The sequence below is a fragment of the Carassius gibelio genome, chromosome A14 (genome assembly GCF_023724105.1).
Source record: "Carassius gibelio isolate Cgi1373 ecotype wild population from Czech Republic chromosome A14, carGib1.2-hapl.c, whole genome shotgun sequence".
Taxonomy (NCBI): domain Eukaryota; kingdom Metazoa; phylum Chordata; class Actinopteri; order Cypriniformes; family Cyprinidae; genus Carassius; species Carassius gibelio.
The window spans coordinates 19,058,363-19,079,049 of NC_068384.1; the positions used below are offsets into that span (position 1 = coordinate 19,058,363).

The following is a 20,687-nucleotide window of genomic DNA, read 5'->3' on the forward strand; positions in this document are numbered from 1 at the left end:
CCGTTGATTCCCACATCAAGATCTATAGCAGGCTCTAACATAAATTTAGATCCTAAAATAACTGATTCACTGATTTTAAAAATAATCGTACTCTTTTTAAAACTGGGAGTGTTGTCATTAATATCTGTTATTTCAATTGTAACGCTAAAAAATTCCATCGGGTTTTCAAGAATAATCTGTAAATGTAGCGCGCAAGGCGTTGTCTGTCCGCACAGCGCCTCTCGGTCTATTCTCTCTTTGATAAGGAGGACTCCTCTTTCTTTATTCAGCTCGATGTATTCAGCGCTGTCTCCTGTATAAATACGCGCTTTACCTGATTGTAGTCTCTTTAAATCTAAACCCAAATCCTGCGCTATGTTCCCGACTAAAGAGCCTTTCGCCATTTCCTCAGGAATGGAGTAACTGACCTGTCCGAGAGCTGAACTGAGAGAGAAAAACCAAATAAACAGCAGTACTTGCCGCGCCATTGTTCTGTCCGACATTTTGCAGAAGACCACGGAAGGACAAAAGGAAATAAATAAATCCAAAAAGCTGGAGGAAATCGTGTATAAATCCAAAGTAACTAGAGCTAGCAAAAAGTTTGTATGTCAAAGAAAAGGATACTTAATACAGTATCTCCGTTATTTGTCTTCTCTCTTCCTCTCAGACTGTGCGCTCAGCTTCTGTCTCTCTCTAATAATATGTAGATGATGGGGGTGGAACTGCAGAAGATCTGCTCTCTAAACTCACATATTGACCAACAGCGGCACTAAGAGTCCAGTCTGATGAACTACAGAAATGACCAAATAGACGCATTTATTTTTCTACACTACGATATGTGTTTTAGAATTATTCCCCCTGTAAAAATAATTAAAACACAGCGATTGCCAACCAGCATATAACTACAAAAAAGAAAAAAAAAGAAAAAAATAGTAAAAAATAAATAAAAAAACGAGTTATGATTGCATAATTTCCTTTAAACAAATGATACATGTCACAATATGTAAACAAACAAATAAATAAAACACAATGAAAAGGTCTAGATATTGAAGTAGCGCAAACTTAGGTCCGACCTTGACTGAACAGTAGAAATAAACTTAAAATATATGAATATGGACGAATATCATACTTTTAAATTCTAAACATATTGAGAGACTGAAAGGACGCAAAAGTTCTAGAAGATGTGCTCTAACGAACGGAGATAAGGAAAATAGGCAGAAGAACCCAAGACTGACAGTTTCAGCACCACGGCCAGTTACCATGAATGAATAGAGTTCTGCTGGTCTTCACAAGCATATATAAAATATCTTCAAAACAGTCTTTAAATTGTGGATTTAAAAACTGTAAAATACGGATTAGGTCAGATAAACCCACTTTACATTACAGTATAAATATTGTTATTTTAGCCGTTTCTGAAGACCGGAAATGGGTTTAAAGCAGCAACACGAGATTCTTCATATTATTTAACAACCGATAAAATATTTTTAGAATCATGTAACTATTGTACATACACCTCGAATAATTTGGGCAAGTTACATAAAGGAAGTTGAAGTATGCATACTTGACCGAGAAAAACTCCTTCAAACTTGAAATGAAACAAATATTTAATTAAAGCACTAAAGTAAAACCAGTGTAACAAAATAAATACAAAAGTGGAAGAAAATCCATATTTTTTATCTGTAACATTAACACGCGAAAATAAATAGCAGGGACATCTAACTAAAGCTACGATTCCATCATGAAAACAACAGCCTAATTGTGTGAATAGCAACTTGCTCCTTATTTTAGGTAAAATGAACGATTTGAACGCTTTTGCTGTAAAAAAAGAAAAAAAAGGAAGCTGCTACGCAGTCTGTGAAATACAAAACTCACCTGATCCTCAAATTCTTCATTGATCACGTTTCCTCTCTGCGCATACGTGAGTGTCTGTGTCCCGCTGCTGTCCAGACTAATGATGCTCTCACTGCAAGGTCTGCCGTATTTCAGATCACTCTTTCTGGAGTCAGTGGTTCTGCAAACCTCATAATTGTACACGTGCTGTAAAGTTCCTGTGCCTCCTACGTCTGCGTAAAGAGGCGGATAATACGGAATAACTGGAAGATTCGCTCCTGATTTGTAAAACATCCGCTCGCGTCTCCATCTGTAGCATTTGACTGACAGTATGGCGATGATAGACACGATAAAGAGAAACGAAACTACAGCCAAGGCCAAGACCAGATAGAAAGTCAGGTTTTCGTTGTAGTCCTTGTCGTGCGTGAAGTCAGTGAACTCCGAGAGCACTTCAGGGAAGCTGTCCGCCACCGCCACGTTAACATTGACTGTAGCTGATCGAGAGGGCTGTCCGTTGTCCTCCACTACAACAGTGAGTCTTTGTTTCACAGCATCTTTATCTGTCACTTGCCGAACAGTTCTTATTTCTCCATTCTGTAAGCCCACTTCAAACAGAGCCCTGTCTGTGGCTTTCTGCAGTTTATATGAGAGCCAGGCATTCTGTCCAGAGTCCACATCAACAGCCACCACTTTAGTCACCAGATAACCCACATCTGCCGAACAAGGCACTATTTCAGCCACCACAGAAGCGCCAGACTGGACCGGATACAGAACCTGAGGCGCGTTGTCATTCTGGTCCTGAATCATTATTTTCACGCTCACGTTGCTGCCGAGAGGAGGATTTCCTCCGTCTTGCGCTTTTACGCGGAACTGGAAATCTTTGATCTGCTCGTAATCGAAAGATCGTACTGCATGTATGACTCCACTATCAGCACTAACGGACACTAACGAGGACACCGGCACTCCGTTTACCGACGAGTTCTCCAGTATATAAGACACACGGGCATTCTGGTTAAAATCTGCGTCCCTTGCTCTGACTGTGAATATGGAAAGACCCGGTGTGTTGTTTTCTTGAACAGAGGCCTCATATGAGCTCTTGTCAAAGACAGGCGCGTTATCATTCACATCTGATATCTTTAAGGAGAGAATGACGCTGCTGGAGAGAGAGGGCACGCCCTCATCCGCGCACGTCACACTGATGTTATACTCAGACTCGCGCTCTCGGTCTAAATCAGCATCTGTGACTAAACTGAAGAAATTGGCATTTGCGGACTTCAAAGTAAATGGAATGTTCTCATTAACTGAACACTGAACTTTCCCATTTTCTCCCGAATCAAGATCCTGAACATTTATCATCGTAACCACCGTCTCAGACGCGGAATTTTCAGCTATCACGTTTGTTTTGGACATAATATTGATCACTGGCTTATTATCATTTATATCAATTACATCAACTATGATTTTACACGAATCAGTCAGACCACCATGATCACTAGCTTGAACACTTATCTCGTAATTGCGAGCTTTTTCAAAGTCTATTATTCCGACCACTGTAACTTGGCCACTATCTTGATTGATGCCAAATAACTGCCTTGCATCACCCTGTCTGTTTGCAATTGAATACTCTATTTTACTATTTAAACCCTCATCTGCGTCAGTTGCGCTCACTTGTGACACTACAGTGTCTTTTGGCGCATTCTCTGTTACAGTGGCTTTATAAACTGACTGCAAGAAAACAGGAGCATTGTCGTTTGCGTCTAAAACTGTAACGTGTATCTCTATACTGCCAGACAACTGAGGATCTCCCCCATCAATGGCTGTGAGCACTAATTTTATATCATGCTGTTTTTCACGGTCTAAAGGCTTTTTTAGAATCATTTCAACATTTTTCCCGTCTCCTGGTTGGTTTTTAAACATAAGATTAAAATTATCAGTAGGTTTTAGCGTATAGCTTTGAAGACCGTTGATTCCCACATCAAGATCTATAGCAGGCTCTAACATAAATTTAGATCCTAAAATAACTGATTCACTGATTTTAAAAATAATCGTACTCTTTTCAAAACTGGGAGTGTTGTCATTAATATCTGTTATTTCAATTGTAACGCTAAAAAATTCCATCGGGTTTTCAAGAATAATCTGTAAATGTAGCGCGCAAGGCGTTGTCTGTCCGCACAGCGCCTCTCGGTCTATTCTCTCTTTGATAAGGAGGACTCCTCTTTCTTTATTCAGCTCGATGTATTCAGCACTGTCTCCTGTATAAATATGAGCTTTACCCGAGTTCAATCTCTTTAAATCTAAACCCAAATCCTGCGCTATGTTCCCGACTAAAGAGCCTTTCGCCATTTCCTCAGGAATGGAGTAACTGACCTGTCCGAGAGCTGAACTGAGAGAGAGAAACCAAATAAACAGCAGTACTTGCCGCGCCATTGTTCTGTCCGACATTTTGCAGAAGACCACGGAAGGACAAAAAGGAAATAAATAAATCCAAAAAGCTGGAGGAAATCGTGTTAAATCCAGAGTAACTAGAGCCAGCAAACAGTTTGTATGTCAAAGAAAAGGTTACTTAATACAGTATCTCCGTTATTTGTCTTCTCTCTTCCTCTCAGACTGTGCGCTCAGCTTCTGTCTCTCTCTAATAATATGGAGATGATGGGGGTGGAACTGCAGAAGATCTGCTCTCTAAACTCACATATTGACCAACAGCGGCACTAAGAGTCCAGTCTGATGAACTACAGAAATGACCAAATAGACGCATTTTATTTTCTACACTACGATATGTGTTTTAGAATTATTCCCCCTGTAAAAATAATTAAAACACAGCGATTGCCAATCAACATATAAATATAAAAAAATAGTAAAAAATAAATTAAAAAACGAGTTATGATTGCATAATTTCATTTAAACAAATTATACATGTAACAATATGTAAACAAACAAATAAATAAAACAATGAAAAGGTCTAGATATTGAAGTAGCGCAAACTTAGGTCCGACCTTGGCTGAACAGTAGAAATAAACTTAAAATATATAAATATGGACGAATATCATACTTTTAAATTCTTAACATATTGAGAGACTGAAAGGACGCAAAAGTTCTAGAAGATGTGCTCTAACGAACGGAGATAATGAAAATAGGCAGAAGAACCCAAGACTGACAGTTTCAGCACCACGGCCAGTTACCATGACTGAATAGAGTTCTGCTGGTCTTCACAAGCATATATAAAATATCTTCAAAACAGCCTTTAAATTGTGGATTTAAAAATGGTAAAATATGGATTAAGTCGGATAAACCCACTTAACATTAGAGTATAAATATTGTTATTTTAGCCGTTTCTGAAGACCGCAAATGGGTTTAAAGCAGCAACACGAGATTCTTCATATTATTTAACAACCGATAAAATATTTTTAGAATCATGTAACTATTGTACATACACCTCGAATAATTTGGGCACGTTACATGAAGGAAGTTGAAGTATGCATACTTGACCAAGAAAAACTCCTTCAAACTTGAAATGAAACAAATATTTCATTAAAACACTAAAGTGAAACCAGTGTAACAAAATGAATAAGAAAGTGGAAGAAAATCCATATTTTTTATCTGTAACATTAACACGCGAAAATAAATAGCAGGGACATCAAACTAAAGCTACGATTCCATCATGAAAACAACAGCCTAATTGTGTGAATAGAAACTTGCTCCTTATTTTAGGTAAAATGAACGATTTGAACGCTTTTGCTGTTAAAAAAAAAAAAAATAAATAAAAAAGGAAGCTGCTACGCAGTCTATGAAATACAAAACTCACCTGATCCTCAAATTGTTCATTGGTCACGTTTCCTCTCTGCGCATACGTGAGTGTCTGTGTCCCGCTGCTGTCCAGACTAATGATGCTCTCACTGCAAGGTCTGCCGTATTTCAGATCACTCTTTCTGGAGTCAGTGGTTCTGCAAACCTCATAATTGTACACGTGCTGTAAAGTTCCTGTGCCCCCTACGTCTGCGTAAAGAGGCGGATAATACGGAATAACTGGAAGATTCGCTCCTGATTTGTAAAACATCCGCTCGCGTCTCCATCTGTAGCATTTGACTGACAGTATGGCGATGATAGACACGATAAAGAGAAACGAAACTACAGCCAAGGCCAAGACCAGATAGAAAGTCAGGTTTTCGTTGTAGTCCTTGTCGTGCGTGAAGTCAGTGAACTCCGAGAGCACTTCAGGGAAGCTGTCCGCCACCGCCACGTTAACATTGACTGTAGCTGATCGAGAGGGCTGTCCGTTGTCCTCCACTACAACAGTGAGTCTTTGTTTCACTGCATCTTTATCTGTCACTTGGCGAACAGTTCTTATTTCTCCATTCTGTAAGCCCACTTCAAACAGAGCCCTGTCTGTGGCTTTCTGCAGTTTATATGAGAGCCAGGCATTCTGTCCAGAGTCCACATCAACAGCCACCACTTTAGTCACCAGATAACCCACATCTGCCGAACGAGGCACTATTTCAGCCACCACAGAAGCGCCAGACTGGACCGGATACAGAACCTGAGGCGCGTTGTCATTCTGGTCCTGAATCATTATTTTCACGCTCACGTTGCTGCTGAGAGGAGGGGAGCCTCCGTCTTGCGCTTTTACGCGGAACTGGAAATCTTTGATCTGCTCGTAATCGAAAGACCGTACTGCATGTATGACTCCACTATCAGCACTAACGGACACTAACGAGGACACCGGCACTCCGTTAACCGACGAGTCCTCCAGTATATAAGACACACGGGCATTCTGGTTAAAATCTGCGTCTCTGGCTCTGATTGTGAATATGGAAAGACCCGGTGTGTTGTTTTCTTGAACAGAGGCCTCATATGAGCTCATGTCAAAGACAGGCGCGTTATCATTCACATCTGATATCTTTAAGGAGAGAGTGACGCTGCTGGAGAGAGAGGGCACGCCCTCATCCGCGCACGTCACACTGATGTTATACTCAGACTCGCGCTCTCGGTCTAAATCACCATCTGTGACTAAACTGAAGAAATTGGCATTTGCGGACTTCAAAGTAAATGGAATGTTCTCATTAACTGAACACTGAACTTTCCCATTTTCTCCCGAATCAAGATCCTGAACATTTATCATCGTAACCACCGTCTCAGACGCGGAATTTTCAGCTATCACGTTTGTTTTGGACATAATATTGATCAATGGCTTATTATCATTGATATCAATTACATCAACTATGATTTTACAAGAATCAGTCAGACCACCATGATCACTAGCTTGAACACGAATCTCGTAATTGCGGGCTTTTTCAAAGTCTATTATTCCGACCACTGTAACTTGGCCACTATCTTGATTGATGCCAAATAACTGCCTGGCATCATCCTGTCTGTTTGCAATAGAATACTCTATTTTACCATTTACACCCTCATCTGCGTCAGTTGCGCTCACTTGTGACACTACAGTGTCTTTTGGCGCATTCTCTGTTACAGTTGCTTTATAAACTGACTGCAAGAAAACAGGAGCATTGTCGTTTACGTCTAAAACTGTAACGTGTATCTCTATACTGCCAGACAACTGAGGATCTCCCCCATCAATGGCTGTGAGAACTAATTTTATATCATGCTGTTTTTCACGGTCTAAAGGCTTTTTTAGAATCATTTCGACGTTTTTCCCGTCTCCTGGTTGGTTTTTAAACATAAGATTAAAATTATCAGTAGGTTTTAGCGTATAGCTTTGAAGGCCGTTGATTCCCACATCGAGATCTATAGCAGGGTCTAACATAAATTTAGATCCTGAAACAGCTGATTCACTGATTTTAAAAACAATCATTCCCTTTTCAAAACTGGGAGTGTTGTCATTAATATCTGTTATTTCAATTGTAACGCTAAAGAATTCCATTGGGTTTTCAAGAATAATCTGTAAATGTAGCGCGCAAGGCGTTGTCTGTCCGCACAGCGCCTCTCGGTCTATTCTCTCTTTGATAAGGAGGACTCCTCTTTCTTTATTCAGCTCGATGTATTCAGCGCTGTCTCCTGTGTAAATACGAGCTTTACCCGAGTTCAATCTCTTTAAATCTAAACCCAAATCCTGTGCTATGTTCCCGACTAAAGATCCTTTCGCCATTTCTTCAGGAATGGAGTAACTGACCTGCCCGAGAGCTGAACTGAGAGAGAGAAACCAAATAAACAGCAGTACTTGCCGCGCCATTGTTCTGTCCGACATTTTGCAGAAGACCACGGAATGAAGATTCAAGCAGAAAACAAACAATTCAATCCAAGAAGCTGGATAAAATGATGTACATATCCCAGGTGACAACTAACACATGTGCATGTGATTTCAGAAATAAGTATTATAAATACAGTATCTCCGTTATTTGTCTTCTCTCTTCCTCTCAGACTGTGCGCTCAGCTTCTGTCTCTCTCTAATAATATGGAGATGATGGGGGTGGAACTGCAGCATATTTGCTCTCTAAACTCACATATTGACCAACAGCGGCACTATGAGTCCAGTCTGATGAACTACAGAAATGTCCAAATACACAGTGTTATTTGTTTTTCTAAGCTACGATATATGTTTTCGAATTATTCCACATTGTAAAAAATAGTTAAAATACAGCCGTTTCGATTGTCAATCATCATACCATTATCTAAAAATAAGTTATGATTGCAGGATTTCCTTTAAACAAATTATAACAGTAATAAATAAATAAATAAATAAATAAATATAAAACTACATAAATAAATGAGCTAAGATATTGAATTAGCACAAACTTAGATGTGCCCTTAACTGAACAGTAGACAGAAACATGAAATACATAACACTGAATGAATGCGATCCTTCTAAATTCTAAACACATTGAGAGACTGGAAAGACGCAAAAGTTCTAAGATATGCTCTGACGAACGGATGAAAGGGGGGGAAATTAGACAGAAGAATCCAAGACTGAACCTTTTAGCACCATGGCCAGTTACTGCGATTGTATTTGAGTTCTGCTGGTGTTCACAAGCATATTTGAAAGTTCTTCAAAACAGTCTAAAAATCGCACTGCTATGGAAGCATATGGGTAGCATTATTCAATTTGGGATGTAATATGCAAAATGACAATGCAATATGTAAAATGGCAATGCATTTCTGTATTTACATTTACATTTTCCAATACATTTGTGCAATGTTTGGTGCAAAATGAAAATGAAAATTAAATTACATAATTTTCATTTGCCATTTACTACACCAGTTTTAAAATGTAAAATGAATATTAATTTTAACGCTTTATAAGTTGCAAAATTAAAATGAAAATGTATTACAGAAATGATTAGATATGTCTAACATGTTAAAGCAAAACTGTGGCAAAATGATCATTTAAATGCTATTTTTCTTAATTGCATTAACACTCACAGTCAAGACACTTACGATTGCATTTTCATTCGGTGTCCCGCAATGAATGTAGCAAAATTCAATGTGCACATTGAAAATGCATTCGGAGCCGATCACGTGTCCCCGCCCTCGCGCCACGTCAATCATTGTGTGAACAAGGCGGGGCTTACAGAAGGTCAGAGACTCAAGTCTCAAGAAGAGGATTCAATCAAGTGAGACAACATGGACAAGACAGTTGGTCCGTGTATGTTTTGATCATTTCGGTTTATGGCTTGGCTTCAATATTTCATTCGGATTTGTGGGCGGAGCTGAAACGCTGCTTTCATCTGATTGGTCGAATCGGATCGGTTTTCATCTGACAGCCTTCAGCTCGGTCTTGTCATTCTTTCAGGCAGAATAAGAGTCAGTGCGAGTGAAGCACTGAAATGTCTGAAACTACGCTCACTGTTAATTAGCATAATATTTGAATCAGATGTAGCTGGGCAAATTCGTGCTGCTGAGACCTGCAAATTATTTCTAGGTTATAGTATTGTATGAATATTGTCCCACTGATAAATACAGTGCAAATAGTTCTGTCCCTTTGGATAACAGTGAAGTGGAAATTAAAATCAATAATAGACTGAACAGTTCCATGTCTGTAACATTTACCACTCTCATCGTTTAAGTCATAAGGCACTAGGTATGTGTGTGTGTGACATTAATAAATAATTGTAAAAATGAATATAGTTACATTTCTAAATAAAAATAGTAAAATTAGCTCTATGCTGCTCAGTGCTCCTGTAGCCTACCCCAGAGCGCCCTCTCGCGGCTGTAGACGGTAATGTTTTCTCTTGGTCTTGAATAAATATGACATATAGTCCAGTGCGACTTATATATGTTTTTTTCCTCGTCATGGCGTATTTTTGGACTGATGCAACTTATACCGAAAAATACAGTTAACATTATTATTATTATTTATTATGAGAGTAATTGACACAGACTAGAACTTTAATGTTTCAGCCAATTCAGCTCATATCTTTAGACTCGTCCGACTCGTGTTGCTTGTATAACTGGCCAGACTTACCTTCCCAAAAAATCCTATTTAATTTTATTTCATAAATTTAACTATATTTATTTCCACTTTACTGTTATCCAAAGGGGCAGAACTGTTTGCACTGTTTTTATCAGTGGGACAATATTCATACAATACTACAACCTAGAAATAATTTGCAGGTCTCAGCAGCACGAATTATGTGCCCAGCTACATCTGATTCAAATATTATGCTAATTAACAGTGAGTGTAGTTTCAGACATTTCAGCTGAAGGCTGTCAGATGAAAACCGATCCGATTTGACCAATCAGATGAAAGCAGCGTTTCAGCTCCGCCCACAAGTCCGAATGAAATATTGAAGCCAAGCCATAAACCGAAATGATCAAAACATACACGGACCAACTGTCTTGTCCATGTTGTCTCACTTGATTGAATCCTCTTCTTGAGACTTGAGTCTCTGACCTTCTGTAAGCCCCGCCTTGTTCACACAATGATTGACGTGGCGCGAGGGCGGGGACACGTGATCGGCTCGGAATGCATTTTCAATGTGCACATTGAGTTTTGCTACATTCATTGCGGGACACCGAATGAAAATGCAATCGTAAGTGTCTTGACTGTGAGTGTTAATGCAATTAAGAAAAATAGCATTTAAATGATCATTTTGCCACAGTTTTTGCTTTAACATGTTAGACATATCTAATCATTTCTGTAATACATTTTCATTTTAATTTTGCAACTTAGAAAGCGTTAAAATTAATATTCATTTTACATATTAAAACTGGTGTAGTAAATGGCAAATGAAAATTATGTAATTTAATTTTAATTTTCATTTTGCAGCAAACGTTGCACAGATGTATTGGAAAATGTAAATGTAAATACAGAAATGCATTGCCATTTTACATATTGCATTGTCATTTTGCATATTACATCCCAAATTGAATAATGCTACCCATATGCTTCCATACACTGCCGATTTATAAACTGCAAAATATGTATATAGCATAATAATAATAATAATAATAATAATAATAATAATAATAAAAACAGTAGAAAGATTATTTCTGGAATTTTTGAGACAGAAAAGTGTCCAAAACAAGCTATGCGAGATTCTCCAGATTATTTTAATACCGATAAAATAATTTTACAATTATATAACTATTTTATATTTATCTCACACACAATCTTACATTAAAGCCCTAATGCTAAAACCAACGTAACAAAATAAATACAGAAGAAGGAGAAAACCCACATCAGATCCGTGACATTAACACAAGACAATAAATAACAGGGGAATACTTCAAACAACAGCAACTATGCCGTCATGAAAACAACAGCCTAATTATGTGAGTAGCAACTTGCTTGTTATTTCATGCAAAACTGGAAACACTTAGGATTCATGTATGTATGGTTAGAATGCTTTTTCAGTCAAAAATTTTGTAAACTGCTACAAAAACTGAAAATAAAAATTCTCACCTGCTCATCAAATTGTTCATTGATCACGTTTCCTCTCTGCGCATACGTGAGTGTCTGTGTCCCGCTGCTGTCCAGACTAATGATGCTCTCACTGCAAGGTCTGCCGTATTTCAGATCACTCTTTCTGGAGTCAGTGGTTCTGCAAACCTCATAATTGTACACGTGCTGTAAAGTTCCTGTGCCCCCTACGTCTGCGTAAAGAGGCGGATAATACGGAATAACTGGAAGATTCGCTCCTGATTTGTAAAACATCCGCTCGCGTCTCCATCTGTAGCATTTGACTGACAGTATGGCGATGATAGACACGATAAAGAGAAACGAAACTACAGCCAAGGCCAAGACCAGATAGAAAGTCAGATTGTCGTTGTAGTCCTTGTCGTGCGTGAAGTCAGTGAACTCCGAGAGCACTTCAGGGAAGCTGTCCGCCACCGCCACGTTAACATTGACTGTAGCTGATCGAGAGGGCTGTCCGTTGTCCTCCACTACAACAGTGAGTCTTTGTTTCACAGCATCTTTATCTGTCACTTGGCGTACAGTTCTTATTTCTCCATTCTGTAAGCCCACTTCAAACAGAGCCCTGTCTGTGGCTTTCTGCAGTTTATATGAGAGCCAGGCATTCTGTCCAGAGTCCACATCAACAGCCACCACTTTAGTCACCAGATAACCCACATCTGCCGAACGAGGCACTATTTCAGCCACCACAGAAGCGCCAGACTGGACCGGATACAGAACCTGAGGCGCGTTGTCATTCTGGTCCTGAATCATTATTTTCACGCTCACGTTGCTGCTGAGAGGAGGAGAGCCTCCGTCTTGCGCTTTTACGCGGAACTGGAAATCTTTGATCTGTTCGTAATCGAAAGATCGTACTGCATGTATGACTCCACTATCAGCACTAACGGACACTAAAGAGGACACCGGCACTCCGTTTACCGACGAGTCCTCCAGTATATAAGACACACGGGCATTCTGGTTAAAATCTGCGTCTCTTGCTCTGACTGTGAATATGGAAAGACCCGGAATATTGTTTTCTTGAACAGAGGCCTCATATGAGCTCTTGTCAAAGACAGGCGCGTTATCATTCACATCTGATATCTGTAAGGAGAGAGTGACGCTGCTGGAGAGAGAGGGCACGCCCTCATCCGCGCACGTCACACTGATGTTATACTCAGACTCGCGCTCTCGGTCTAAATCACCATCTGTGACTAAACTGAAGAACCCATCGGGCGAAGATTGAATGACGAATGGAACATTTTCATTTAGGTGACAATTAACTTTGCCACTTTCACTCGAGTCTACGTCTTGAATATTTAGTATTGCTAAAACAGTGCCAGTTTTTGAGTCCTCTGATATCTGGCTTGATTTTGAAATAATATTAATAATGGGACTATTATCGTTTGTGTCAGTAACGTCAACAATTATTTTACACGAATCAGTATGACCGCCTTCATCTCGTGCCTGAACATCAATCTGATAATACTTACTTAGTTCATAATCTATGCCCCCAATAATTTTTACAAGACCAGATTCAGGGTCTACTTCAAAAATATTTTCCGCTTTGTCCGCTGTACTTGAAATGGAGAACGATATTCTACCATTTGAACCCTGGTCAGCATCAGAAGCACTAACTGTAGTTAAAACTGTGCCTTTTGGCGAATTTTCAGCTATGCTAGCCTTGTATACGGATTGTGAACACACAGGGACGTTATCATTTGCATCTAAAACTGTAATATGTATCTTCATTGTACCAGACATTTGGGGTTCGCCTCCGTCGAATGCTGTTAAAAGTAAAGAGATATGATCTTTTTTCTCTCGATCTAAGGGCGTTTGGAGAACCATTTCGACGGCTTTATTTCCATCGGGGAGATTCTGAAACTTTAAAACAAAATTATCTGTCGGCTCTAAAGAATAACTCTGCATACCATTTCGACCGACGTCATGATCTATAGCCCTCTCCAGTATAAATCTGGCACCTGATGAAGACAATTCATTAATTTCAAATCTCATCTCAGCCTTACTAAACATTGGTGCATTGTCATTTATATCTGTGACCTCAACTGTAACGCGGTACAACTGCATTGGATTTTCGAGAATAATCTGGAAATGTAGCGCGCAAGGCGTTGTCTGTCCGCACAGCGCCTCTCGGTCTATTCTCTCTTTGATAAGGAGGACTCCTCTTTCTTTATTCAGCTCGATGTATTCAGCGCTGTCTCCTGTGTAAATACGCGCTTTACCAGATTTCAGTCTCTTTAAATCTAAACCCAAATCCTGCACTATGTTTCCGACTAAAGAGCCTTTCGCCATTTCTTCAGGAATGGAGTAACTGACCTGCCCGAGAGCTGAACTGAGAGAGAGAAACCAAATAAACAGCAGTACTTGCCGCGCCATTGTTCTGTCAGACATTTTGCAGAAGACCACGGAAGAGAAGATTATGGCAGAAAACAAATTAATCCAAAAATCTGAAGTAAATTATGAAAATATCCAAAGTGAAAAGTGGTGATAAAAAGTCTGTAAATCCTAAAAATTATGATTAATTCATTATCTCCGGGATCTCCCTTCTTTCTGCTTCTCAGCCTGTGCTCACCGCTTCTGTCTCTCTCTAATAATATGGAGATGATGGGGGTGGAACTGCAGCAGATCTGCTCTCTAAACTCACATATTGACCAACAGCGGCACTAAGAGTCCAGTCTGATGAACTACAGAAATTAATACACATGTATAGGTACTTTTTATTCTTATTAAGACATCTGGCGTTCAAAACGCGACAAATTAAACAACATAAAATAAAAACATTTCAGAAGTCTAAAATATACATCATATAAAAATATATTAACTATTTACACTATAAATATATTACATAATATATATTTGGATTGCAATGGTTGTATCCTAGAGATTAAATTGGTTAGTCTTAAAAATGTCGTGTATTCATAATCTTTTTTTTTTTTTTTTTAGTATAGAGGAAAAACATTCACGAATACAAATTACAAAATAATGTGTTTAAAACGTAAGCAACATGAGAAAACAATACTTTAAGGAAGAAATACTGGATGCAAAACAAAGAGTCACAAAGAGTAACTAAAATATCCCATTGACAGCATTTCAGCACCATGGTCAGCGAATCAAGACATATTTTCTACGCAATGGTTTCAAAAAATTAATATATGACATAAATCATATGATAACTATCTTAATAACAAAGGACAGAATGAGATGTAGTTTCAATTTGTTAGGAATTACCTTACTTGGTAAATTAATTAACTTTTTTTTTTTTTTTTTACAGAAATACACAAAAGCATCGGTTGACGAAAGATAGGGAAAAAAGAAGAAAGAACTTTAACATGTAACAAAATATACAATAAATCTCACCTGATCATCGAAATCTTGATTGTTTTTTTCTCTTTGCGCATGCGTGAGTGTCTGTGTTCCGCTGCTGTCCAGACTAATGATGCTCTCACTGCAAGGTCTGCCGAATTTCAGATCACTCTTTCTGGAGTCAGTGGTTCTGCAAACCTCATAATTGTACACGTGCTGTAAAGTTCCTGTGCCCCCTACGTCTGCGTAAAGAGGCGGATAATACGGAATAACTGGAAGATTCGCTCCTGATTTGTAAAACATCCGCTCGCGTCTCCATCTGTAGCATTTGACTGACAGTATGGCGATGATAGACACGATAAAGAGAAACGAAACTACAGCCAAGGCCAAGACCAGATAGAAAGTCAGATTGTCGTTGTAGTCCTTGTCGTGCGTAAAGTCGGTGAACTCCGAGAGCACTTCAGGGAAGCTGTCCGCCACCGCCACGTTAACATTGACTGTAGCTGATCGAGAGGGCTGTCCGTTGTCCTCCACTACAACAGTGAGTCTTTGTTTCACAGCATCCTTATCTGTCACTTGGCGAACAGTTCTTATTTCTCCATTCTGTAAGCCAACTTCAAACAGCGCCCTGTCTGTGGCTTTCTGCAGTTTATATGAGAGCCAGGCATTCTGTCCAGAGTCCACATCAACAGCCACCACTTTAGTCACCAGATAACCCACATCTGCCGAACGAGGCACTATTTCAGCCACCACAGAAGCGCCAGACTGGACCGGATACAGAACCTGAGGCGCGTTGTCATTCTGGTCCTGAATCATTATTTTCATGCTCACGTTGCTGCTGAGAGGAGGATTTCCTCCGTCCTGCGCTTTTACAACAAAACTAAGCTGCTTAATTTGCTCATAATCAAATGAACGAACAGCGTGTATTATGCCATTCTCGGAGTTTATGGACAGGTAAGAGGAAATCGGCACTCCACCAATTTGAGTATCTTCTAAAAAATAGGACAATCTTGAATTCTGATTCCAGTCTAAATCTCTCGCAGTTACACTACATATCGACAGCCCTGGTTCGTTATTTTCAAGTATGTGTGCTGAATAGCTATTTCGATCGAAAACTGGCGCGTTATCATTGATGTCAGAAACCTTAAGGCGTAGTGTTGTTGAGCTGGAGAGTGCAGGTGAACCTGAATCGGTCGCAATCACTGTTATGTTATATTCTGACTGAGTTTCCCGGTCAAGAAAGGCATCTGTGATCAAATTATAATAGTTCGAGAGGGTCGATTTGATACTGAACGGGAAGTTTTTATCAATAGAACACATAACCTGTCCATTTCTTCCTGAGTCTGCGTCTTTTACATGAATTATTGCAATAGTAGTACTTGGAGGCGAATCTTCTGATATAGGGCTCGAGAGAGACATCACGTTTATCGCAGGTGCATTATCATTAATGTCAGTTACATCAATTATGAGTTTACTTGTGCTTGTCAGACCGCCTTGGTCTTTAGCTTTAACTCTTATTTCAAACCGCTTATCTTTCTCAAAATCAACATCACCTATAACAGTTATCTGACCTGTATTCCCGTCAATGTTAAAAATGTCTTTAAATTGTTCTTTTATATCAGAAAACGAATAAAGTATTTGTCCGTTTGTCCCACTATCTGCATCCGTCGCATTTACAGTGATTAGAGGAGTACCTTTTTCAGAATTTTCCGTCACAGATGCCCTATAGACTGTCTGGTTAAAAACAGGTGCATTGTCATTCGCATCTAAAACAGTAATCTCTATATTAACAGAGCCAGACCTCTGCGGGCTTCCGCCATCTACAGCGATCAGCTTCAGGGATAGATGAGGATGTTCTTCCCGGTCTAACGCTTTATCAAGAACCATCTCAACGTATTTACTGCCGTCTGGGTTTGAGTTTTGTTTAAGAACAAAATAATCATTTCGTGAGAGAATATAATTTTGCAAAGAATTCAGTTCTACGTCAGAGTCATACGCCCTTTCTAAAGCAAAACCCGAACCAAGAGCTGCCGATTCACTAATTTCAAAACTGATTTTATTATTTTCAAACACCGGAGAATTATCATTAACATCGGTGATTTCGACAGTAACCTGATGCAACTCCATTGGGTTCTCTAGAATTATCTCGAAGCTAAAGCTGCATGGCGTGACGTCGCCGCAAAGCTGTTCTCGGTCTATTCTCTCACTCACGACTAGAAGTCCTTTGTCTGTTCTGAGCTCTGCATACCGAGTGCTTTCTCCGGTCACGATACGCGCTCGACCCGTAAGAAGCCTTTTCAAATTGAGCCCTAGATCTTGTGCTACATTACCAATAAGCGAGCCTTTACTCATTTCTTCAGGGATGGAGTAGCGAATTTGAGAGATGGCAAAAGGAATGTAGCACGAGATGAAAAACAATACTTGCCACTGCGGTTGGAAGACAACACGCCATCGAGCGCATCCATTTTTATAAAAATCCTTAACAGCCATACTGCTTTTCCAATATGATAGATGAATATTCCAAGGCAGGATTACAAAAACGTTTTGTATTCGTTAGGAAGAAGAAAAAAGGGCAGAGAAATCACCCTCTCACCAACCCGTGAAGAATGAAAGAGAGGTGTACTGCGTCAAAGTGCGCACTGATGGGGTGGGTCCATGGTTTACTGTGAGACAAGCCTACTGCACTTAAAGTATTTCATTGACCAACAGCGGCCCTTAGAGTCTAAAATAAGCATTAACCGAACGCATACATTTCAAAAGAGAAAATAAAAGAATGCTAAGAAAAATTAATATAAATCGATAGCAGCGCTGAGGAGGTGCTGAAATATATACAAGTTCCACGCAGACATGTAACGATACATGAGTAAAATGTGACAGGTCCTTGCAACATGAAAAACAACGTTGAATGAATTCATGCAAAGTTTCAAAGCTTATCACATTACCATATTATATTAACCGAGTACACAACAACAACAACAGTAATAATAATAATAATATCTCACCTCTACCGGAGAATCTAATTCATCCAGCATGTTTTTCTCGCTGGGAGGGCGCTGAACTGTCAGTGTAGAACTGGAATCCACTATCAACACGTTCTGACTTGCAGGTCTGACAAACTTACAGTCACTCCTTCTTGAATCGGTCGTTCTGTAAACCTCATAATTATAGGCGTGCTGCAGAGTTCCTGTGCCAACAGTGTCCGCGTAACGTGGTGGATAATACGGAATAACTGGAAGATTGGACTTGTAATAAAGGCGAGATTGCCTCCACCTGTAGATTTTAACAGATATTATGACGACCAAACATGTTATGAAAAGAAATGAGACTGCGGTCAAGGCCAAGACGAGATAAAAAGTCAGGTTATTGTTATATTCCTTGTCTTGCGTAAAGTCGGTGAACTCCGAGAGCACTTCAGGGAAGCTGTCCGCCACCGCCACGTTAACATTGACTGTAGCTGATCGAGAGGGCTGTCCGTTGTCCTCCACTACAACAGTGAGTCTTTGTTTCACAGCATCTTTATCTGTCACTTGGCGTACAGTTCTTATTTCTCCATTCTGTAAGCCCACTTCAAACAGCGCCCTGTCTGTGGCTTTCTGCAGTTTATATGAGAGCCAGGCATTCTGTCCAGAGTCCACATCAACAGCCACCACTTTAGTCACCAGATAACCCACATCTGCCGAACGAGGCACTATTTCAGCCACCACAGAAGCGCCAGACTGGACCGGATACAGAACCTGAGGCGCGTTGTCGTTCTGATCTTGGATGAAAATGTTCACTGTTACGTTGCTACAAAGCGGAGGAGAGCCGCCATCCTGTGCTATAATTGTTATTTTAATGTTTTTGATCTGTTCATAATCAAAAGCTCGCACTGCGTGCACAACTCCGCTCTCTGCGTTAACGGAAACATACGTTCCTACAGGAGAACCGCCAAAGTCATTTTCTTCCAGAATGTAAGATATACGTGCATTCTGATTTTCGTCCGGGTCACGAGCTCTGATCGTTAGAACAGAAACACCAGGTGAATTATTCTCTAGCAAGTATGAATTATAAACACTCTGCTGAAAAACTGGGGCATTATCATTAACATCAGTCACTTTCAATTTAAAAGTTTTTCTGCTTGTTAAAGGAGGCTTTCCGGAATCAGTGGCGATGACAGTGATGTTATACTCTGACAACTTCTCACGATCTAAGATAGCATTTATTACTAAAGAATAATAATTTCTTAAAGTCGATTTTATTGTAAAATCTTCAGATCCTTCGATAAAACAACTGACCTTGCCATTATCATCAGTGTCGGAGTCCTTAACATTTATTATTGCAACTGTGGTCTCAGGTGAAGCATTTTCAGATACTGTGCTCGAGAAAGACATTGTATTGATGACAGGTGCATTGTCGTTTACATCAATGACCTCAAGCGCAATTTTACTCGAATCAGTTAACCCACCCTGATCCCTAGCCTCGACTGTAAGTTCAAATTTAGTATCTTTTTCATGATCAATTTCTCCAGCAACAGAAACAATGCCAGTGTCGCTGTCGATATTGAATAACTGAGAGGCGGTTCCTTTTTGTTTGTAGAAATTGTACGTTATTCGCCCATTTAAACCAGCGTCTGCATCTGCGGCACTAACTGTAGTAATATAAGTGCCCTTTGGTGCATTTTCCACCACAGATGCCCTATAGACGGTCTGGTTAAACACGGGTGCGTTGTCATTCACATCTAAAACAGTAATCTCTATATTAACAGAGCCAGACCTCTGCGGGTTTCCGCCATCTACAGCGATCAGCTTTAGAGATAAATGAGGATGCTCCTCCCAGTCTAACGCTTTCTGTAAAACCATTTCCGCGTATTTACTGCCGTCTGGATTTGAGTGTTGCTTTAAAACAAAATTATTGTTTGGCGATAAAATGTAATTCTGCAGTGAGTTCACGCCTACGTCGTGGTCATCTGCGCTTTCCAATAAAAAACGTGATCCCAGCGCTGCAGACTCGCTAATTTCGAATTTTAATTCTTTGTTCTGAAAGGATGGCGCGTGATCGTTTTCATCCAATATTTCAATAGTAACTGGGTGTAGTTCCATTGGGTTCTCTAGAATGATCTCGAAGCTAAAGCTGCATGGTGTGACGTCGCCGCAAAGATGTTCTCGGTCTATTCTCTCACTCACGACTAGAAGCCCTTTGTCTGTTTTAAGCTCAGCGTACTGGGTGCTTTCTCCGGTCACGATACGCGCTCGACCCGTACGAAGCCTTTTCAAATCAAGCCCCAGATCTTGTGCTACATTACCTATGAGTGAGCCTTTCTTCATCTCCTCCAGAATCGAATATCGTATCTGTCCTCTTGCAGTGTAAATATAAAAAGAAGATAACATCGATAATAGCCACAGAATTTTCCATTGCCAAGACCGATGAACCATCTGAACCATAATCCAGGGTTAACTAATTGTAAATCCAATAAGTTAAAAAATTGAGATGTAATCCAAGATGTTTTGAAGAAATGATGCAATGGAAAATTTATTGCAAACCTTAGAGCAACCCTGAATAAAAATGTGGATGCAGCCTTGCCCTCATTTGCCAGAATGCAAGAAAATGGGAAGGGATGAAGACTCTGAATGACGAAGCACACCATCAAATGTTTTACTGATCAACAGCGGCCCTTGCTGTTCAAAGTGAGCCAAAGCAAAGGACGATGTATGTGATGTACTGTATTACCAAT

The 20,687-nt window shown here is 39.7% G+C and overlaps 2 protein-coding genes and 3 pseudogenes across 8 annotated transcripts in view; all 5 read right to left on the minus strand.

Annotated features, from left to right (window-relative positions):
- LOC128027752 (protocadherin gamma-A11-like) overlaps positions 1 to 8,313 on the minus strand; it is a 48,328-nt pseudogene extending 40,015 nt beyond the window's left edge.
- The window catches only part of LOC128027743 (protocadherin gamma-A11-like), a 90,131-nt gene extending 72,196 nt beyond the window's left edge, over positions 1 to 17,935 (minus strand). For 3 of the 7 annotated variants that reach the window (XM_052615570.1, XM_052615568.1, XM_052615572.1), the window contains exon 1: positions 15,176 to 17,600. In XM_052615570.1, coding sequence (XP_052471530.1) covers positions 15,176 to 17,467 — 2,292 coding nt within the window. In that variant the 5' untranslated portion in view covers positions 17,468 to 17,600. Of the gene's footprint in view, positions 1 to 1,851; positions 1,999 to 15,031 lie in introns of all 7 variants that reach the window. The other 4 variants (XM_052615569.1, XM_052615574.1, XM_052615573.1 and 1 more) reach the window with 4 other exon arrangements.
- Positions 2,012 to 4,539, minus strand: LOC128027064 (protocadherin gamma-A11-like; annotated as a pseudogene).
- LOC128027751 (protocadherin gamma-A5-like) lies at positions 11,686 to 14,248 on the minus strand (annotated as a pseudogene).
- On the minus strand, positions 17,673 to 20,488 carry LOC128027093 (protocadherin gamma-A12-like). The gene is made up of 2 exons (XM_052614402.1): positions 17,980 to 20,488; positions 17,673 to 17,699 (listed from the first exon to the last, which is right to left on the minus strand). Exons 1-2 carry the CDS (start codon positions 20,395 to 20,397, stop codon positions 17,673 to 17,675), a joined length of 2,445 nt encoding a protein of 814 aa, XP_052470362.1. The 5' UTR covers positions 20,398 to 20,488.
- Between the last annotated feature and the right edge of the window lie 199 nt (positions 20,489 to 20,687).